We start from the raw sequence: 23,876 nt of genomic DNA on the forward strand, positions 1-23,876 counted from the left end.
TTTGCAGCTTTCAGAGTGAGTTTTCAGTAAATTTCTGGGAAAAAATGATTATATATACAGCATGAAGACAAAAGATATACTCGTGAATAGTGAACTCTGTATCACCCAACTATGGAAAAAACGAGGAAAAAAAGAACTAAAATTTTTTATTTATTTATTTATATATATATAAAATAATATATAAATATATATATATATATATATTTATATATATATATATATATATATATATATATATAAATAAAAAATAAAGAGGAAGGAAATTAATGCAATATTTTGAACCAACGTGCAATTTTACTCTTGTAAATTATATAATATGTGCAATCAGAGTATTTATTTTCATATTTATTCTATACAAAGTGCTTTTAATAATGTGTATTTATTTTTATTCTTATAAAATATAATTGTATGTTTTTGCTGGAGCTCTTATTTTTATTCTTTCCTTTGATTATTCCTACAAAGAAGTCTAATAAAATTCTGACTAGTTTAATTAAGCTCAGAAAATTGTAGAATAAGCAAAACTGATCAACTAAAAGACTCAAAAGAAACAACTGGAATAAATAAATAGCTAAATAAAATGCACATAAAAGCTCCTAATTCTGGTTGATATTATAATTTCAGTGCAATTTTTCCTGATTTCTTGCACCTAAACTCACATTTTTAGTGTCTGTGTGCAGATTATACACAGGAATAAAATGTTTTTTTTTGTAATGACAAGCAATAATTTGGGATTTTTAAAAACACACATCAGTGGAAAATGCTATAAACCAAACAGCCATTGTGGCAAATTGTTTTTGTAATGTATATTCTTCTATTTTTGCTGCAGCTAACACCTTTATTTTTAACCTTCTCTTTACATATAAAGCTGATTTTAAGAAAAATAAGTCCAAAGTACCTGTACTGTAATGTACTCGTGCAAATAAACTGCAAACAGAGTGATAAAAAAATAAAATTGAATAGCTAAAATGGCTAAAAAATTACAGAAATAAATAAACTGAATAAAACATCTGCCAACGGGGTTAAATTCTGATTGATGTTATAATTTCACAGCAATTTTTCCAAATTTCTTGCTCTGAAACTCACATTTTTAGTGTCCGTGTGCAGATTATACATGCAGAATTTTAGAATAAAGTTGTTTCTATATTGATAAGCAATAATTTGTGATTTTTATGAAGACGTCAGTGGAAAACACCACGAACCAAACATCCTGTTGTTGCCAAAAACTCCGGTTCCGTTCAGAAAAGAAATCCACAAACAGCATCTTTTTGTCTGCCTGTTACTTTGAGGAAGCTAAAAGTTTTCCTCTCGTCTCCAAGGACCCTGACTGAGTGTTTTCTGCAATGCCAGCTCAAAACTGGAGGCACATGACTGCATAATTGGCGCGCTGCTGTTTCCTGACAAGCAGCTGAGAGCGTTTGTTGACTGAAATCTCTGCGTAATTAGAGAGGAGGCTCGTCTTCAACGCCTGGTGCTCTTTAGACGACGTGAACAATTAGAAACCAGGGGAGACGCCTGAACAGCTCCATTAAAAACCAAACACGAGCTGTTTAAGCAGAGACAGTAGATGTCAGAAATGTTTTGTCTGTTTGAAATGACGAGATGGAGAAAAGTTTTAGCTGCACTGTGGAGACCAAAGTTAGAGTTTTATATCAAACCAATCAGCAAAAACATCCTGAACACTCACAGATGAAGCTGATAATATTGATTATTGGGTCAATAGGAAAACTGAAAAAAAAATGTAAAAAATGGGGAAAATAATGCAAAGATCTGTAAAGTAATCCTACTTTTAGTTCTTTTAGTTTTTAAATGCACTAAAATTGTGTCATTTGAAGGCCACACATTGTAAAAATATTGGTTTTTAATGTGGACATTATTAACAGTTTTGACCTGTGCTTTTATTTTGAAACACCATTATTATTTTTTTTACAGTACATAAGTAATTTAATATCCTTTCTCTGTGATTTTACTAGAGATTATCTGTATTTTAAGAAAACAGGCAAAAAAGATTAAAAACTATATTTTAATTTTGTTTAAAAACACAAAATATCTGCAGCTTTTTAATTATTTAATGTTAATTTATGTATTTTTTTATACAGTTTATATGTAATTTAATATCCCTTTTCTGTGATTTCACTAGCGATTATCTGTATTTTAACAAAACAGGAAAAAAGATTAAAACTATATTTTAATTTTGTTCAAAAATAGAAAATATCTGCAGCTTATTAATTATTTAATGTTAATTTATGTAATTTTTTTATACAGTTTATGCGTAATTTAATATCCCCTTTCTGTGATTTTACTAGAGAATATCTGCTGCTTTTTAAAAATGATTTTATGTTAATTGATTTTTTTGTTATTTTTTTACAGTTTACAAGTAATATAATACCCCTTTTCTGTGATTATACCAGAGATTATCTGTATTTTAACAAAACAAGTAAAAAATTATTAGATTTAAAGCTTTATTTTAATTTAGATTAAAAAACAGAAAATATCTGCTGCTTTTTAAAATATTTAATGTTAATTTATGTAACTTTTTTTCAGTTTACAAGTAATTTTATAGAACTGATTATTTGTTTTCTCTAGCAACCAGTATGTCAGTTAATACTTTTTTCTGGGATTTCAATAAATATAATCTATAATTTAACAAAACAAGAAAAATCTCTTCAATAACAGTTAAATATTTTACCATTTTTCAGTCCTTAATAATAGTTTTTTTTTCAAATAATGGCAAACATCTGTCAAATAATGATATTTTTGCTGATTTACATGCAGTAAAAACACGGTACAAGACCTAATTACCAATATTACAGATGTGCCTGATTTTTAGGGTTAACATTTGATTTTTAATTTTTTTTCTGTGATTTTAGTAGATAGATCTCACAAAACTAGGGAAAATCTGTGAAATAGCAGTTAATAGTTAAAAAAAGGAATCTTTTTAAAAGACTGTGATCCAACCAAAGACAAGATTTAGACGTTTAACCCATAATCAGAGGGAACTTATTGATCTGCAAGTGATGATTAAATCAGCTGACAGGTTCGAGTCCTTCTGGTCTTTCTACTGAACCAGAGCAGAACAAATGACAAAAGAAACCAAAGACTTGAAGATGAGAAGCTGCTGAATAAATGAGCTTCAGCCCACATCTGACTGGTGATGGATAAACTGAAGGAAACAATCAGATGAAAGTTAAAGTGCACGCAGCAGACAGTAATTATCATTTATTATTCATCTGCTTTGCTTGCTCGGTGTTGTTCAGTTCCTAAAAACTTGCACTCAGGGTGGAAACTGACTGACAGACAATCAGAGCTGGATTCCACTTCAGCTGCAGGATTCAGACTGCAGGAGAACATCTGGAGAACCTGGAAACTGCAGGAACCTGGAGCTTCAACATAATCAGCATCTCATCCATAACAGCAGCACAATTAGCATTTTATGGGTACAAATATTCATCTGAAACCTCTGAGTAACACACAGGAAACTAGACTGACTCTTTTTCTTCTGTTTTAGTTCAAATTTTCTTTCACAATATCTGCACAAAAACTGAACTTCAGGCTGGATTTTTCTACATTTTGGAACTTTCTGATTCTTGCTCCAGACCTCTAACGTCAGGAAACCAGAAGAAACATCTGGGGAACATGAAAACTGTAGATCAGTGTGTATCTCGTTGATAATAGCTTGATATTATCAGGACAAACGTTCATCTAAAACGTCTTCATCCTCATTCTGAACGTGCCACAAGGAAATGGATTTACTTTTTTCTTCCTTTTATGTTAAATATCCCAAATCTTTCACAATTTCTACACATAAACTGAATATTAACCAGGATTCTTCTGCTTTTGGGAACTTTTGATTATTGTTTTAGGCCTCTAACATCAGGAGGAGACCAGAGGAAACATCTGGAGAACATGAAAACTGTAGATCCATCCACATCTCACTGATATTTAGCATTTTATGGGTACAAACATTCATCTGAAACTTCTTCATTCTTACTCTGAGCATGACACAAGAAACTGCATTTACTTTACTTTGCTTTTGATTTTAAATATCCCAAATCGTTCCGAATCTCTTCCTGGATTTTTCCACTTTGGGAACTTCCAGATTGCTGTTCCAGGCCTCAGACAGGAGCAGGAGCAGAAGGAGGCTTTGGGGAGACAGAAGGTTTGAGAGTTTAACCACAAACGTTCCTCCTCCTCCGTTCTTTGCTCGGCTGAATCAGCGGCCAGTTTGGAGATAACACATGTCAGCTGGAGCTGCAGTCTGCTTCTGCAAATTAGCGTCGGAAAAGATGCCGCAGCTCATTGACGGAGATCCAGACCATGTGGAAACCAAGATGGCATTTGTTTAAGTCCGGACACTCAGTTTCTCAGTTCATTTTAATTCCATTACTTGCAGAATTAAAAGCGTTGGTAGGGCAGAATATACATGTTTACTGAGATAACTGACAAACCTCAACATAAAGGAAGAGGAAAACATGATATATAATAGCAGGAAATGGAAAATCTGGTGGAATTTCTGCTACATTTGGAAAGAAACTTGAATATTTTCACGAAAACTAACAATCTGTGTCATCATCACTCAGAAAAAGACAGAAAAACTTAGTTTCATGGTCAAATCTTCCTTTAGACAGCCAGCATGAAAACCACCAGTAGAACTCATTAGCAGACAAACATTAGAAGAAGGAATCTCCATTAAAAGTGATGCATTTCCTGCTGATAATCCCAGTTAAATAGAGCACAGCTATGGAAGCACGCATGTTAAATTATGCATTTCACATACACAGCTTTGTCTTGTGCAGCAAGTCAAACTTATGTAACAACCGAACAATCTCGTTTGCTGCCGTTAGTTTTGTATGTCAACACACAATAAACCTCTCCAGAATCATTTTGACATGAAAGATGTTAAAAAACATCTTTAATGTCATTCATCAGACAAGAATATCCTAAAAAGCAATAATAAAACATTGAAAAACTAATTATTTTCTACCAATGCCATGTCTGTACATATCTATTTGTCACCATGCCTCATTTTTATGGGGCTTTTATTATATTTTTATTTTTAGAATTATGTCAATGTATAGTAAATATTGAAGCTCACTTATTCTTATTCCGTAGTTTGTTATTTGTTAGTCATTATGTAGTTATAAAAAATATTTTTTAAAAATGCAGTTATTAAAAAATACAATAAAATGAAATAAATAAATAAATAAATAAAGATAGACATTACAAATATCAAAATTCAATTATCAAAAAATAAAAAAATGAAAAAATAAAAAATAAATGTTATAAATATCAAAATATCAAAATGAAATTATCAAAAAATAAAATAAATAAAAAATGTTTAAAATAAATAAAAATAAACATTATTAATATCAAAATATCAAAATGCAATTGTCAAAAAATAAAATAAAGAAAGAATAAAAAAATAGACATTCTAAATATCAAAAATATTAAAATGCAATTATCAAAAAATAATAAAGTTTATGCACGTAATATATAAATATAAATGACAAAGTATAATTATAACAGGACACCATAACGACGTATTAAAAGCTGCAATTCCACTAATTCTAGTCTTGCTTTTATAATTCTTGTCCTGCTTCTTCCAGCTTTATCTACAGCTGCTGTAAACTTTCCCTGGTGAGAATCTGGAAAGTTTATCTAATCCAAACTTCTTTATTTGTTGCTGAATATAATATTACTGTTAAAACATGGAGCCTTAATGGTTAAAAAGCATCTTAAACTACATTAAAAAAAAGCAGCCAACGATCAGAATGAGTTTGTTACCGGCCGTGTTGGAAGTCACTGGGCGGGAAACTCCATCACACTTGGTCTCGCAGAGGAAATCGTCGATGGAGGGGCTCAGAAGAGGACGACTCTCTTGTTGCTCACTCACCAGCTGTAGGAACAAACCGACAAAGAGACGCTTCAGGCTTCTGAAACAAATCCTCTGCTAGAAATCCCTCATTTTTGTTAACGTGAAGTGAAGTTCAGCCGCCTCAGTCATGATTCACATGACAGCGGAGGCCATAAACTGACAAATCCCTACATAGTGGCAGCATGTGGTTCTCTGGAAAGTTGTTTTCAGAGGGAAATTCACTCATGCTACTTGTAGTACATTATTTACTTACTGTAGTGGAATATTAGACTCTGAAACTGTTTAGTTTCTATTATTTTACAGTTTTTCTCAATTGATAAGACACTAAATTCCATTCACTGCACTCAGCCACCAACTGACTGCACACATTTATCAAAACCAGGACTCTGCTGTCCAAATTTTGGACAATATTCATGGTTTGCACACAGTTTCCAAAAACTCTTGCACTGTTTTTGCAAAAGACTGAACATGTTTTTTGCTCATTTGAACACACTTTTTCACTCATAGCACACATTTTTCAAAAAGTGAACACTAGGAAGCAGAACTGGGACACTGTTCCAACACTGCTGTCACAATTAAGACACAACAGGTCAAAACTGAAAACACTTTAACCAATGAACTGCACACTGTAAAACCTGCTGGGAAGCAGAATTAACTGTTCACAATGGAATCTGTTGTTAAGGTCAGCAGATGGTAAAGATGGTGCATAAAGTAAATGGTTTCAGGTTTACTGTGGTTTACTTTACATGTATGTAAATGTTGTTTGTCACTTCAGTGACATGTCTATACTGGAACAATACAAGCAGCCAGAAATGTTCTGAGAATACTGTAAAAAATCTAATGCATAATTCTGCTTCACAAGTGCTAGTAAAATTACAGAAAGTCTACATGACTGACTTTTCTGTGTTTTATGTGTGTTTGTTCCAGAGAGTTTTTCAGTTGGATTCTGATGATACACATGAATACATCTGGGACAATGTTAGTTTTCATAGAGGACTATTGATTCAGGAATAGTTCAATATGAACCCTCAGGTTATTGTGGTTTTTCTGCCACCATATTCTCCCTTTCTGAATCCTATAGAAGAATTCTTCTCTACATGGAGGTGGAAGGTATATGAGCAGCAGCCATACATTCAGGAAAATCTCTTCAATCAGTGGTCTTGGCATGTGGTGATGTTTCTGTTGATGCATGTCAGGGATGGATCAGACACATTAAGTCTTTCTGTCCAGAGAAAACACAGCTAGTGATGTTGATGAGGTCCTGAGGTCTGACCAGGCTGAAAGAATTGATGCAGACGTGGTGTAAACATCTACATACTGTACTGTGTACAATACAGTGCTGTATTTTTTATCTAACATTATTTTTATTTTATAATGTACAGTCAGGCACTGCAATGACCTCTGAGTCATTTATAGGATGCATTTGTGTTTAAGTTGTCATTTTTGAGGACTGTATCATTTTTTTATACTTCATGTGAAAACACAGTGAGAGAAGAGTGTTTTGTATTTAGCAGTGCAGTGTCCTAGTTTTGCTTTGTGTGTCTTAATTTTGAAAACAAATTTCAGATTTTGACAATAAAGTGCGCTTTTGACACAAGTGTGCAGTGCTTTGTGAATTGTGTTCAAATAAAATAAATAGTGTGCAGTGTGTTGGGAAATGTGTGCTATTTTTCAGGAACAGTGTCTCATCAATAGAGAAAAACTGTAATATGGTATTAGTAGTTGCTGCTGTTTGATGGAAAATCACATCCCTATGCTTACATGCACACAAAACATGGTATTTGCATCATACGTCGGGGGAAAGCAGCTCATTAGCATTTTATTTTGAAAAATCTGGTCACCACAGTTCATATGATGTCAGCGAGCGAGGACTTAATGATAGCTGAGATCCAGATGAGTTGGACTGTGATGCTCTCAGTGGACGCGTCCCAAACAATAATTACTGCTCGTCTCACCTTCCAAACCATGAAAATGCTAATAGCACTCTGCCTGCTGCACCAATCTGTGGTCCTGCCAGTGCAGCTGCAGACCGGCTCGGGTCCAGTTCATTATTCTGAGGCCTCAGCCCCGTCCAGCTGCAGGTGGCTGCAATCTGCTTCATCATTTGGAGGTGAAAACCGCTTTTGTCCCGTGTGAAAGGCTAAAGCAGCGCCACAGTTTGTCCCTGTGAGGCGAGGAAACATGACATTTGCTGTTGTTGCTCTGCAGGACGCGTTCGCAGGCAGAATGTTAATGAAGGTGCTAAAAGTTTAATTACCCAGCATGAAATGGACTGAGCTGCCGTGTGCACGACGGAAAGTGCTGAATATCATGTCCTTCACAAATATATAATACATATGACCTTTAGCATGTTTTTAGTCCACATTTACTTTTTAAATGACCTCACTGCTTTAGAAAAACAGCCGTTGCTTAAAGCACACATGCATATTTTATGTTTTATAGACTATGCATGAGTAAATCTGTATTTTTTCCATTCACAGACAATTGTGCATTTTTACCATTACTGATAGTTAACTTAAGCTAGAGGCCACAGAAGCTGAAATAAAACTACAAATGATGTGGATTCAGCTTCAGAATGGCGAAAGTCCAGTTATCACAGTGCAGAAAAGTAAAGAAAATGAAGTCAAACACATCATGCTGCAACTTTTGAATCCAAAATACAATAATAATTCAGTTTTTGTAATAGTTTGTGTCTCGTTTTGTCATTTTATGTCTCATTTTTGTCATTTTGTCTCATTTTTGTTGTTTTGTGCCTTGTCATTTTGTGTCTCGTTTTGTCATTTTATGTCTCATTTTTGTCATTTTGTGTCTCATTTCTGTCATTTTGTTGTCTCGTTTTTTCATTTTGTGTTTCATTTTTGTCATTTTGTGTTTTGTTTTTTCATTTTGTGTCTCATTTTTCATTTTGTGTCTTGTTTTGTCATTTTGTGTCTCATTTCTGTCATTTTTTGTCTCGTTTTTTCATTTTGTGTTTCATTTTTGTCATTTTGTGTTTCATTTTTGTCATTTTGTGTTTCGTTTTTTCATTTTGTGTCTTGTTTTTGCCATTTTGTGTCTCATTTTTCATTTTGTGTCTCATTTTTGTCATTTTGTGTATCATTTTGGTAATATTTTGTATTGTTTTTGACATTTTGTGTCTTGTTTTTGTAATTTTGTGTCTCTTTTTTAATTTTGTGTCTTGTTTTTATCAATTTATTTCTTGTTTTTGTCATTTTGTTTCTTGTTTTTGTAATATTTTGTCTTGTTTTTGTAATTTTGTGTCTCGTTTCTTTCATTTGTGTCTCATTTTTGTCATTTTTTGTCTTGTCTTTGTCATTTTGTGCCTCATTTTTAAATGTTTTTTTGTCTCAGCCAAAACAACAAAAACAAGACAAATGAGACACAAAATGAAAATAAGAAAGCATCCCCATTGAATTTTAGAAATTCTGCTATTTTTGTGCATTTAAATCAGGAAAAAAACAGTGAATTCTGGAATATTTGGCACTACTTCAAAGAAAAATATGTATATTAATGAATGAAAAATAGGAAATAATTCATTTCACTGTTATTTTACAAATTTCACCTGTAAAATCACAAATTTACATGCTGACTGTAAAAAATAAATATATATATATATTAAAAAAAATCAGTATTTTCACAAATAATAATTAGTTTCTTCACACTCTGTGAGCATACAGTTACAGTTTTACTGAATTTAACCCCACTAAAAATATTGTTATTTGGCAGATATTTGCCATTATTTCACCATATTCACAGTTTTTTGAAGGCAACAGTATCCCACTGCTGTCTGGAGATCTTGCTGTCAGATTTAGAGTTATTTCTTTATTTGTGTGTGAAGTCATTTTTGTTTTCTGTGAATGACAGATTTTTTTTCAGAATATTATTTATTTTTTCATTCTACAGTGAGGTTGTGTTTGTTTTCTCTGAATGACACGTAGATTTTCAGGATTATTATTATTATTCATTTATTCATTTATTTACTTTACAATGAAGCTGTTTTAGTTTTCTGTGAATGACACAGATTTTCAGTTTTTAAAAAATCTGAGATGAGTCACTTCCTGTGCTGACGGCCAGCAGCTGAATGTTTATTATTCTCATTATTGAGGTATAAAGTTGTGCAACTGCGGTGAAACGAAGCGTTCTACTTCTTTCACTTCACTGCTTCTAAACTAAACAACTGTAGCCGCTTCGGCTTTCGCTGTGACTCCATGACAGTCTGTAAATCAGCCAATAAATGTGACCTTTAGAAAGAGACGCTGAGGGTGAAACCAGGTTCCTGCACATGAACCAGATCCTCACAGTCACCTAATTACCTGAACTCATGATCCTCTCTGGATGTTAATGTTCTGTTTCTGTTCCAGGATTAATTCCCCTCCAAACTTAATGTCTCTATCTTTGTTAAACATCATTATTTATTAAGCAGAAACACATTTCTGCTGCTGAAATATACATGAGCCTTTTTCTTCTGTTTACTTTTGGAAGTCATGCGTTAATACGAGCAGAGCAAATGTTAACGGAGACGAAAATCGTGAAGCAACTTAAAATGCAGTATTACTGATGGCTCCACAACAATCTCTGCTAGAAAACTCCCAAAGAGCATCAACTTGTCTCATGAAACACCACATTTTTCAAGGTGATCTTTGCTAAATTCACTCTTTCTGATCAATGTTCTGGTGCTCAAATTGAAGTTAACACTAAATAATCAGATATTAGGCCTCAAACACGCATACATTTGTTAGCATCAGTCGCTAAATCGACATTTTCTGGTCACTTTTTCTTCTCCATGTCACTTCAAATGTTTTAAAATCCCCAAATTTCAACCAGACATGACAGTATTGACTGTTAAACCTCCATCTTTGTCGATAAATTTAGCCTTATTGCTCGGTTTACAGTAGATTTTTCTGTTCTGGTGTTGGAATCTAGAGGCGGCGTCACTCATGAAGCAAATCTATATCTACTTTTTTCGTTCATATTTACTGTTTTTCTCAATTGATCAGACACTGTTCCTGAAAAATAGCACACATTTTTTTATTTGAACACAATTCACAAAGCACTGCACACTTGTGTCAAAAGCGCACTTTATTGTCAAAATCTGAACTTTGTTTTCAAAATTAAGACACACAAAGCAAAAGTAGTAGTAAGTAAAAATATACAATTGTTAAAAAATACAATTTCAATTATTATTTATTTTTATGGCTCATTCATTCCTTTGTCTCTTAATATAATTATTTAACATTTAACATTTTTCAAGAGTACAATGGTCTAATTTTTGTTTTACATATATTTTTGTAAAAATGTTCAGAAAGTAATCTTTTGGAAATTTTCTTTTTATTATTTTACCGATCACATCTCATAGCATGGATCATCTGCTCTACAAATCTACAAAACATTCAAACAGTGTAAATTATATTAAAATAAACCTTAACGTATTTTAATCAGCTTGTTTTCATCCCTTTGACTGACTGGTGGCAGACCTGATTCCTGATTAATCAATTAGTTCTTGACCCAGATAAGTTTGGATTCTTGATTCACTCAGAAATTGTTCATGAAAATAATCAATTGGCTAAAAGCTAATTATTAAATCATTAAGGTTTATTGTGTCTTTTCTGTTCTACAAATATTCATTCCTTCTGTACAAGTTGTGCAGGTCACTGGTGAATTAATCATTAGTTTTCTCAGTTTTCCTTCTTGAACACAGCAGGTTCAGTCTGGATTAAGGTCACATTAACTCTTGTTTATTTCTCGCGGTGTTGCCTCAGGATCAGAGCAGCTTCTCCTGTCATTGTGTTTTTATATTAGCTTGTATTTAGACCAGCTGTAAATGCTGCTATACTGCTTCCTTTAATGGCTTTTAAATGTTAAACTGATATTGTAGATTAGTGGAAATGAGAAGATTTCCTCCTGTCTGGTTGTGTTTCTGTTGTTTTTGACCCATCAACTGTCCAAACGGATCCTTTAAATACCAAAAACAGTTCAGAGTTTAAAACTCAGCAGAGGTCTGAGGTTGCACAGCTTCTCCTACAGTTTTTCTCTATTGATGAGACACTGTTCCTGAAAAATAGCACACATTTCCCAACACACTGCACACTATTTTCTTTATTTGAACACAATTCACAAAGCACTGCACACGTGTGTCAAAAGCGCACTTTATTGTCAAAATCTGAATTTTGTTTTCAAAATTAAGACACCAGAAGCAAAACTAGGACACTGCACTGCTAAATACAAAACACTCTTCTCTCACTGTGTTTTCACATGAAGTGTAAAAAAATGACACAGTCCTCAAAAATGACAACTTAAACACAAATGCATCCTATAAATGACTCAGAGGTCATTGCAGTGCCTGACTGTACATTATAAAATAAAAATAATGTTAGATAAAAAATACAGCACTGTATTGTACACAGTACAGTATGTAGATATTTAGGTTCAGTTTTGACCTGTTGTGTCTAAATTGTGACAGCAGTGTTGGAACAGTGTCCCAATTCTGCTTCCTAGTGTTCACTTTTTGAAAAATGTGTGCTATGAGTGAAAAAGTGTGTTTAAATGAGCGAAAAACATGTTCAGTCTTTTGCAAAAACCGTGCAAGAGTTTTGGAAACTGTGTGCAAACCATGAATAGTGTCCAAAATTTGGACAGCAGAGTCCTGGTTTTGATAAACGTGTGCAGTCAGTTGGTGGCTGAGTGCAGTGAATGGAATTTAGTGTCTGATCAATTGAGAAAAACTGTAATGGCGATGACGTTCATAAATGCACATGCTGAGAAACATCTGTCTCTAAATAACTATATTCACGACGTCTATCGGAGCCACTGTGAGGCATTAAACTCTGACTTGGACTGACTGGAGGTCAGAGCTGACATTTAGAGTGCCAAAATCCTCGAGAAACGCCTTTGTTTCTCAATTTTTTGGGTCATTTTCTGACATTTTTTTGTCTCTGACTGTGCTACTTTGTTAGATATTTGTGTCTTTTCTCTTCTTATTTCTAATTTTTGTCATTTTGTGCCTTGTTTGTGTTGTTTTCTGTCTCATTTTTCTTTTTAATGTTGCATATAATTTTGTCTAATTTTTTATTAGATTTTTTTTTACATTTTCTGTCCCTTTTTCCTTCGTGTCTCGTTAATGATATTTTGTTTATGTCTTTTTGGGACAATTTTGTCTTTTTTATGTTATTTTGTGCCTCATTTTGTCTCATTCACATTTTGTTTATTACTTGGTGTCTCATTTTTCTTGTTTTGTCTTGTTTTGTCTCATTCATGTTGTTTGGTGTCCAATTTATTTGGTATCTCACTGATAATTTTTTGTCATTGTATGTCTCATTTGTGTCATTTTTGTCTCATTTATGTCATTGTTTGTGTCATTTTTGTCTTATTTATGTCATTGTTTGTGTCTCATTTCTCTTCTTGTTTTTCATTTTTGTCATTTTGTGTTATTTTGTCTCATTTTTCTTTTTTGTTCTTAGAATTTAGTATATTGTTTTGTCATTGTGCATCTAATTTGCATCATTTTCCTCATTTTTATTTTGTTTTTATGACATTTTATTTGTGTTTCTTTGTGACAGTTTTTTCTCTTTTCTCTTCCTTTCTGTCTCATTTTTGTCATACTGTGTCTTTTATATGTGATTTTGTGTCTTATTTGTGTTGTTTTGTGCCTAATCTATTGTTTGTGTCTCTGGGATAATTTTGCATCCATTCTGTTAATTTGTGAATCATTTTGGTCATTTTCTCATTTTCATTTTGTGTGTTATTTGTCTCGTTTTGCCATATTTGTGTTGTTTTGTGTCTCTTTTTTCTTTATCTCGCTTATAGTTTGTCCATTTTTTTGTCATTGTCTGCCTCATTTGCATCATTTTCTGTTTCATTTGTGTTGTTTTTTGACAAATTTTTCTTTTGTGTCTCACTTAAGTCATGTATGTGTGTGTCCCTGTTTATTTGTGTCTCTTTGTGACTGTTTTTTTTCCTGTTTTCTCTTCTTTTATGTCTGATTTTTTGTCATATTGTGTCTTTTTTGTGTAATTTTGTGTCTTGTTCTTGCTCTTTTGTGCCAAGCCTTTTGCTTTGTCTGTTTTGTGTTATTTTTTTGGTCATGCTGTGTCTCAGTTTCATGTTGTGTCTCATTTTGTGTCTTGTTTTTTTTTTTGAGTTTTCTGTCTCATTCATCTCATTTTGCATTTTCCTTCTCTTTGTCTCTAATTTTTTTTCATTGTGTGACTTGATTTTGTTGTGTTAAATCTTTTGTTTGCATGTCTTTGGGACAGTTTTCTCTCCTTTCTCTTATTATACAGAAGTCTTGTTTTAATTACGTTGTGTCCAGTTCTTATTTTGTGTTTCACTTTGTGTCTCATTTGTCTTGTGCTGTCTCATTTTTCTTCTGAATCTTGCTCGTCTTTTTGCCTAATTTAATCACGTTGCGTCTTGTTTAAATTTGCTGTGTTCATGTCTCTTAGAGACAGTTATGTCTCGTGTTACTTTGCATTTTATTTTGGTAATGTTGGGTCTTATTTTTATTTTCTGTGTTGTTTTGCATCTCAGTTTTGTTGTTTGGTGTCTTGTTTGTCTCGCTTTGCATCTATTTTTTCTTTAGTATCTCGCTTATCATTTTATCTAATTTTGAAACAATTTTCCTGTCATTTTGTATAATGTTTGTGTCTTTTAATTTCTTGTTTGCATCATTTTCTGTCTCATTTGTGTAATTTAAGTCTTGTTTTTCTCATTTTCTGTCTCATTTGTGTCTTGTTGGTGTCATCTTAGTAACATCTTTTGATCAGTTCACACCGTATCCTGCTGTTTAACAGGCGCTCTTGTTTGTGGCTCCAAAAAAGCTTTTAACATTTTCTAACAATAGTTTGGGGGTAAAAAAGCACTATGCCGTTATGGTTTGGCTAAATTTTGCAGTGATTCATTAAAGTGCATTGACTTTAGTAATCTCCAGCACCACCATGAGGCTGATATTTGCTATTTTTTTGTGAAATGTGTTCCATCAATGGCCTACTGTAAAATTTAAAGTAACGAAAACTCTGCGAGACTAATATTGTTTCTTAATTCCCTCCTGACACACCGAGCTTCACTTTGGGTTTGCTAATTAGCAAACCTTAGCATGACAGCAAATAGCACCTAATGACATTAGCATTTAGCCCAAATCACAGAGCTGCAGCCTGACTGAGAATAATGATCGAACACCGTCGGCCTGATTTGTGTTTTAGCTTCATTAAGGTTCACATCCTGCCGTCGGTTTCCAGCCTGAAAGTCGACGGCGAGGGTGAAGGTTGTGTCTGTACATCACCGCTGGCAGCCTCCGAACACTAAACGACTGTTGTAGCTCTTCAAAGCTCTCCCAGTGATTGCCACGGGGGCCAGTTTTAAGTCACGGCGGCGGGATGATGAGACCTCTTCATTTTCCTCCTCCAATCATCCAGAAAATGGGGACAGAGGAAGATCTACTGTGCTCATCTGGGAGAGCGGCGTAGCAGGTAGCATGCAAACACTAATTATAGGTTCAGTGTTAACTCAGGAGAGGAGCTTTCTGAGCCCATTACTCTCACTCTGCTGTTTTCCCCCGCTGCCTTTTTTCCCTCCTTTTCTCTCATCCTAATATACTTTATTTTTTTTTTGCTCCTCTCCCATGCAAAGCGCTTTGGCGTTTTGTTTACAAGTGCTTTAAGCAGTAATCTAGAAAATTATGTAATGGAAAACTTCAGCTAATTGCGCCGCTTGGGCTTGACTCCAAGAGATCGTTCAGATGTTGCCGTCAAGGGAACAAGTGTACCAGGAAAAGTTGTCAGAGCCTTGAAGGAGGAGAGGTTGAGGTGAGGATAGAGGATGGAAAACACTGCAGAAAGGGGGATGGTGCATGAAAAAAAGAATAGATAAAACCTGAGGGAAGGTTGTCTAGAGAAATAATTACAGTCAAGGTTTTCTGGTGTTTGAAAGTCACATGAAGAGCGTCGTGGTCAGGAGTTATATCACATTTAACTCTTCAGCATCTGTGTTTTTTATTGCGAAAGCTGCCTTCTTGGTTCCTGTGAATCCGTATGAAGGTTCTCTTTAATGCATCAGGTTGTTTAGTCATTACAGCTGCTGTGAAGCTGTGGGTGGCAGCGATCTGTTCCCTCCAGACTCAGGTTCACTTGGTTGGGCATTTTATGAGTCATCATAATGGGTTTGCATGATTTATCCTGAGGCTCCAAAGTTGTAAATGAAATAATGAAAAAAAGTAGCTAAGACTGAACTTTTTGCTTCTGGATGAGCCATGCGTTATCCGATATTATCAAGAAAGTATAAAACCTCTGTACGTTCATTGCTCTTTTTATGATCCAAAATCCATTTTGTTTCTGTTAAAGATGAAAATCTTCGACAAAAAAGCTGCCAATATTGATTTAAATTTTTAAAAAAGGGCTCAATAATTTCCCTAAATGGCTGAGACCTGCAGTTTTTGACAAATGTTGCACCAACAAGAGCACATTTTTTGCATTTGTTTGGGATAATTTCATCTCTGGACTAAGATATATTTTCTTGCTAAGTGTTTGTATGCAAGATTTTAACCAAAACTTGCAAACAAACAGTTCTACATTAGTCATCGTTCGCATGTTAATTGATGTTGGTGCATGTAGGTCCCTCTCATTGAAACTGTTGGTCCTCCTTTGTGCGTTTATAAATAGAGTTACTTCTCAAACTGAATTATAAATCTCACCCTAACAAGCGTAAATTTCTTGCGTTTGTTGGAGTCTATTTCATCTTTGGACTAAGATATATTTGCTGCAAAAGTGTCTGTATGCAAGATTTTAACAAATATAGATGTAACAGCAGCAAACAGAGCCTTCTAACGTAAATATATAGTGGTTCAATAGTGTCCTTAGCAGTCATGAGAACGGATATATAATTGCATTAAAGATAAAAATTCTGGTGTCAAAATTTAAAATAACAAAAGTTTCAACAAGAAATTTTGTTAAATTGTTTTAGTTTATGTTTTACATGTTTAATGAACTCCAAAACTCAGCGGTGGGATTAAAAATCATGTTGTCTTTGAAAAAACTAGCCATATTTCCACCATTTATTAGAGCTAGAAACTAATAAAACAAGAAGAAATTGTTGGATTTTCAGCTTTTTAATTATATTGGACCTGCTTTTCCAATGGAAAACTATAAAACTATTTAAGCAAATGGAAAAAAAAAAGAAAAATCTAATAATTCAGAACAAGTGTTTTGGGGGTAAGATATGAGATGTAGCTGGTAGAATTAATAAGTTAAACCTCATCTTTTTGTTTCCAGACATTATTTTAAGGTTCTTTTCATTCTGTGCGATTTATTTTCTTTTTTCTTAGCAATTATCTTCTGAACGGTGAGTCTTCCTCAGTGGTGAAATGTTAATAAATCTCTGTGGATTTTCATCTTGTTGCTTTATTGTTGCGTCCACTTTTTTAACGTCTTTGTGCAGACGTTTCCCGTCCCAGTCTCAGACCTCTGAGGCCCGCCGGGACATCGTTTGTGATCTCGTACTCTACAAATAGACTCAATTTGACTCGACATGTGGCGTGAGGAACTGCAGTCAGTCGTTAACTGACTTCAAGCCGAGACACGAAGCCTCTTCAAATGCTGCCTCAGCCGGAGATCTGCCCACGTGGAAACGACATCCGTTATTTACATTTCCTGTTTACTGATGGCTCTGAGAGTAACAAATAAAGATATCAAGTTAGAGCTGACCCGTGAATCCAACAATCTGAGGATCCAGAGGAAATTTTGTGCACGAGAAAGAAAAACAACCTTTTTTCCAGGGAGTTCAGGTATAAAATATTAACCAGCTGCTCTTAGAACTGTTGTGTAGGACTACATGTTGATGTCCCTTCTTGCACACATGAAACACCTACTAAGGCTCTGTGGGATGGTTGAGTGAGTGAGGGCATCATCTGGGCTATCAAGTGGTCACCCTCTTTCCTAGGTGTTTCACTGATAGGCCAACGACACCTCCAGAGGGTTCAGCAGTGAATCCCAGCCTGGATGCCATCGACTCAGTTGAAAGCCCAGGTGGAATACTTTCTCTTCCTCCACAGCCACTGACTTCCTTTTCACAAGCTCTGCAGAGGTCCTTGATCACCTGCCAGTGGGCCTTCTCCCATCTCCCGGAGAAGCCTGAATGTCGAGGTGGCTACGAATCCTCTGCAGCCTACTTCAACTGGTTGGACCCTCACCTTCCAGACTCGCTGTTTTGCATCAGCGGCAAGCTCCATACACCTCAGCTTCTTGCTTGTCGGCCTCCTCTTGTGAGCTCTCCCAGGGCACTGTGAGCTTGACGATGCAAACCTGCCTAAAGGCCTCTATACACTGTACAATTTTAACAATCTTATAAGTTCACAGTTTGCTACATTGTACGACATGCATCTAATAATCTTTGAGCACAATGTCAAGTTTGTTCTGTGCAGATTGCACGATGAAAAGGCAAGCTGAATCGCAGCTTATGATGTATGTGAGTCGGCGTGAATTTGCAAGAATAAAACGTCATAAGTGTGCGGTGTCCATCCGTGAAAAGTAAACAACCGAAGGATGTAGAAGCTCCTACAATCACAGGGAAACTAGCCAAACATGAATGGAGCCCTTGCCCGTGTGGCATTTATGTGTTTGGAGAGAAATCCGAAGTTATATGCTTCCATGTTTCATCCTTTTTTGTCCGGTTGTAGCACGAGCTGGAGGACACGTCAGACGGCTTTTGCTGCCACAACTCTACTAGGTTGTCTGCTTTGTTTGAATCCCACATACTTGTTTTGATGCGTTTTGTCACCACAAATCATCTATTTGGGTTTAGCGCCAGTTTCGTGCTGATCAGTATGTCATTTCATACTGCATTTCTATTGGTTAGTTAGTTGTCGTAGGTTGCAGCAGCAGCCACACTGTGAGATTATCACCCCAAATTTCTGACACTGTCAGAATTTTATCACATCTTGTCTTTGGTTGCAAGACCATGACAACGGCGGTCCTTGAACCTGTCTCACAGTGAGACGTAGGACCACCGATTTACAGCCACGGCCAAATATATCGCCATGATTCACTCGTGATTGTTATCTTTCATCTGGGATGGCCGAAAATCGCACAGTGTGTAGTGGCCTTAAGCAATTCTGACCATAGCACCAGGTCTGGTTGCCGGATACAACCTCAGGTGGGAAGCAGAGCTTTTGGTCCAAGTCTACCAGCATCTTCCAGTCACAAGCCCCTCTCAACTGCCCAGGATCTGGTCTAAAGGTGGCAAGACAGGCTTCCATCCTCACCCTCCTGGACAAATGTGGTTTCTTACCAGCAGGACGACATGTGTGGAAGGCCGTTGAGACTCAATCAGCATCAGTGCCAGACACTGTGGGACCTGGTTGTGCCGCCAGGTGTAGCAGCCTTGGGTGAGGCTGATCTTGTAGCCCACTAAGATGTGTTTGAGTGTAGCTGGAGTCATGTGGAGTCTTCACCATACCGTTGGCTGAGATTCCTGGGTGATGGTAGGACATCAATCCTGCAGTTTGTAGTGAACATGCAGTGATAGTTTTCATGATTCTCAGCTTGTTTTCGTCGCAGCTATTTTAACGCAACTTAGCAGCTGGTTAATGTTGAGTTTTCAGGTGTATTCAAGGAATTCAGATCTATAAAAACACATTTGAAAGCTCTTTTTTATTAAAATAAAGTGTCATCTGGCATAAAGGGAAGCTGCTGTAATGTTTAGAATGAAGTAAAAGCAAAGAATAAGTTAACTGTTAACAACCAAAATTGAAAAATAAGAATTCAGATTTAAAAAAGCTGTTTTCCTGTAAATGTTTACCAGTTTGTAGGTTAGACTTATAGCATTAAAGATGAAAATTCTGGAGTCAAATTTCAAAATAACACAAAATTCAAAAATAAACTTTGTTAAAATGTTGTAGTTTAGGTTTTTAGTAACCCCCTCTACCCCAAAACCTAGTGATGGGTTTAACAATTGTGTTGTCTTGAAAAAAATTGTCATAATTTCACCATTTATAAGACCTAGAAACTATAAAAACAGAAAGAATTATTGGCTTTTCAACTTTCTAATCATGTTGGACCTGCTTTTCCATTGGAAATCTATAAAACTCTTTCTGAAAATGTACAAAAAAAGAAAAATATCTATATTTCTTTCCAACTTATCACTCGCAGAGGGATCCACGGATGTGATTTTTTTACAGGTGTGATATCTAATTAGTTAAATTGTCTTAGTTTATGTTTTTAATTACCTCTCTGTACCCCAAAACCCAGCGATGGGTTTGAAAATTATGTTGTCTTTTAAAAAAAATGTCTAAAATTACACCACTTATAAGAGCAAGAAACTATAAAAACAGAAAGAATTGTTGAATTTTCAGCTTTCTAATCATGTTGGATCTCCTTTTCCAATGGAAAACTATAAAACTATTTGAGAAAATGTACAAAAAAATTGAAAATATAATAATGTGAAACAGTAAAGGTGTTTTGGAGGTAAGATATGAGATGCAGCTGGTAGAAGTTAATACGTTAATCTTCATCTTACTTGTTTTCAGACATTATGATAGGGTTCTTTTTATTTAGTGTGATTTCTTTTCTTTTTTTTGGTATTGTAGCATGTCTGAAATATACCAAAAATCCGAAGAAAACAGGTGTAAAGTGCATTAAACAGCTCATCAGATATTGTAATGGGACGTTTTTTTGCCATTGATTCTAACAATAACTTCATTTATGACAAATAATAATTTACAGATTAGCATGAACTGAATTCTGCTCATTCTTTTCATTTTGTGCGATTTCTTGTTTTGGTATTGTAGCATGGCTGAAATAAATCAAAAATCTGAAAAAAAAAAACATGTTTAAAGTGCATTAAACAGCTCACCATCAGTTCTTTGCCACTGATTCTTTCTCTTCCTTTTCATACAATAATTTATTATTCATTTACACATTAGCATTCTCTGAATTTTTTTCATTTTGTGTGATTTATTTCTCATGTTTGGTATTACAGCATGTCTAAAATGACTAAAAAATCAGGAAATACAACGCTTAGGTGCACTGAACACGTCACTAGATGTTTCACTCGTATAATACAACAATTTCTGCTGTGACAAATAATGATTTGCAGATTAACTGAATTATTTACTTTTAAAAATACACACACAATAGTCCTGCCTCATCAGCGTTAACTCAGCAGATTGTGCAGAAATGCTGAGCTATAATTACATCCTCCCACTTGAGTGGAAGCATTATCTGGGTCGTGTGACAGCTTATCATACCAGACATTGTATTAGAGAATAAGACGAGTATAAAAGCATGCCACAGGTTATTAAAAAACACAGACACAGCAGCAGCAAACACACACACACACACACACGCACACGCACACACACAGTACAGAAGCAATCAAGCACAGAAAAACTCCTATCGCCCGTCTGGAGCTCTGACTGCATCCACGTAAAGAAGCGAAAGAGAAGTGAGAAGCTCAGCAGTGGCTTTTCTCTGTTCTCTGCAGTGTTTGGAACAGAGAAGAGCTCAGTCAGTCGCTCAATGCCATGCTGGGCGGCATCGCATTCTGGAGACGCATTCACACGCTGAGGATTAGCTGCTTATGAGGTGCACAAAAAAACCTAAAAAAGTTCTTGAGGAACTTTACTGACCTGATTAGGGGATGGGATGGGGAGTCTGTGGTGACCCTCATGTTAATCCCTCCCCAACACACTCATTTAAATATAAGTTTTTAGCGTGAGGATAATTGGATAATAACTTGTGTAGATGTTGAGATCATTTCTGAGTGTTTGTGTGGATGTAGTTTTAAACCCCATAGAGCAGCTGGAAATAAAAATGTCTAGTTGATGTCTTAGTTTATGTTTCTAATCAACCGTCTGAACCCCAAAACTCAGCGATGTGTTTGAAAATCTTGTGGTCTTTGAAAAAATCACACCATTTATTACAGCCAGAAACTCTAAAAACAGAAAGAATTGTTGAATTTTCCACTTTCTAATCATATTGGACCTGTGATTGCAATGGAAAACTATAAAGCTATTTCAAAAAATGTACAAAAAAAGAAAAAAATACCTACATTTCTTTCCAACTGACCACTTGTCTGTTATTGTTTAGGTGATAACTGCACATAGTTTCTTGTAGGGATTCATGGATATGTTGTTTTTTCCTTCGCCAAACATTAACAACCAAGGAAATTGATAATTACTATTGGGAAGTGATAAAGAATTGCATTAAAGATGGAAATTCTGGAGTCAAATTTTTAAATAACACAAACTTCTTCAATAAATTTTGTTAAAACGTTGTAGTTTATGTGTTTTATCAACCCTCTGGACTCCAAAACCCAGTGATGGGTTTGAAAATCATGTTGTCTTTGAAAAAATGACACCATTTATTAGAGCCAGAAACTACAAAAACAGAAAGAAATATTGAATTTTTATCTTTCTTATCATGTTGGACCTGCTTTTCCACTGGAAAACTATAAAACTATTTCAGAAAATGTACAAAAACTGATCGCTTGTCTGCTATTGTTTAGGTGATAACTGCAAATATGTTCTTGCAGGAATCCATGGATGTGCTTTTTTCCCCAGGTGTGCTATCAAAAATTTTGTTGAATTGTCTTAGTTTATGGTTTTAATTAACCCTCTGAATCCAAAAACCCAGCGATGAGTTTGAAAATTATGTTGTTTTGAAAAAAACATGCCTGAATTCCACCTTTTATCAGAACCAGAAACTATAAAAACAGAAAGAAATTGTTGGATTTTCAACTTTCTAATCATGTTGGACATGCTTTTCCATTGGAAAACTATAAAAACTATTTAAGATAATGTACAAAAACCAGCAAAATTTAATAATGCGGAACAGTAAAGGTCTTCTAGGGGTAAGATATGCGATTTAGCTGGTGGGAATTAATGTTAGACTTCTTCCTATATGTTTCTAGACATTATTTTCTCATTTAGTGTGATTTATTTTCTTCTTTTGGTACCATTGCTACCATTAGCATGTCTTAAATAAAACAAAAATCTGAAAAAAAAAACCAGGTTTAAAGTGCATTAAACACGTCACCAGATGTTGTAATGGGAAATTTTTTGCCGTTTTTTCTTAGAATAATTTCGTTTGTGACAAATAATGGTTCTCCTTTATCTCTCCCCAACACAATGAGCTAAATTTCAGTTTTTAGCGTGAGGATAATTGGATAATAAGTTGTGTAGATGTTGAGATGATTGCTGAGTGCTTGTGTGGATGCAGTTTTAAACCCCATAGAGCAGCTGGAAATGAAGCAACTTGTCTTTGTTAGACAGAAGGCTCCAGTGATGAGTTAGTAGACAGTGGATGGCGGCTGGAGGACACTCAAAGCTAATGTTTCAACACAGGAGGACGTTCCATTTAGAGGGTTAAAGAGGGGGGTTTCTGGAATGGATCTGCCCACCTTGGTAGTCACCGTGAGGAGGGGCTTCCCTTCTGATGACGCCTTACTGGGTATCTCCTTCAGGACCATGGCAACAGTCTTATCTGCAGCCCTAGAGTCTTTCCCCTACAACAGTGAGATCAACAACGACGAGTGTCAGTGGGACAGTTGGACAAAAACCCGACCGGGGCATCTTACAGAACAGACTTTACCTTATGAAGATGGAGATACTACGGTGTATGTGTGTGTGGGGCTGTCTACAACAACAACAACAACAATAACAACAGAGACTGAAGACATTTCCACAAGACTATGGCATGAGACGAGGGTCACTGCACGATGTGGAGGGTTGACTGTGGACAGATGAGCGTGGACATCCAACGGCAGGGTCAATTCCACAGCGGGATGATACAGTTTTATGCAGAACTCAGTGTACAAGTTAGTTTATGTGTAGTTAAAACGACGTGATCTACAACAATCAGAGGAAAAAAGTTGCATAAATTCTCAGGTTCCAGCTTCTGAAAAGGAAATAGTATCTGGTTTTATTTGCCTTCTATGCAAGTTCACAATAAGTTAATAAAAGTTTGGAAGCAAGATCAAATTTGTACAAAAAAGATCACTCTTTCATTGGTGTGCTTCG

General features: G+C 35.2%; 1 protein-coding gene across 3 annotated transcripts in view; it reads right to left on the minus strand.

Moving 5' to 3' along the window:
• The window catches only part of pex5la (peroxisomal biogenesis factor 5-like a), a 198,729-nt gene that overhangs the window by 80,843 nt on the left and 94,010 nt on the right, over positions 1 to 23,876 (minus strand). For 2 of the 3 annotated variants that reach the window (XM_055016544.1, XM_055016539.1), the window contains exons 2-3: positions 23,258 to 23,362; positions 5,782 to 5,893 (exon numbers count right to left, since the gene is read on the minus strand). In XM_055016544.1, the coding sequence (XP_054872519.1) occupies positions 5,782 to 5,893; positions 23,258 to 23,362 (217 nt within the window). The remainder of the gene's footprint in view (positions 1 to 5,781; positions 5,894 to 23,257; positions 23,363 to 23,876) is intronic. The other variant, XM_055016548.1, reaches the window with a different exon arrangement.

This window comes from Amphiprion ocellaris, chromosome 2 (genome assembly GCF_022539595.1).
Source record: "Amphiprion ocellaris isolate individual 3 ecotype Okinawa chromosome 2, ASM2253959v1, whole genome shotgun sequence".
NCBI classification, from domain to species: Eukaryota; Metazoa; Chordata; class Actinopteri; family Pomacentridae; genus Amphiprion; species Amphiprion ocellaris.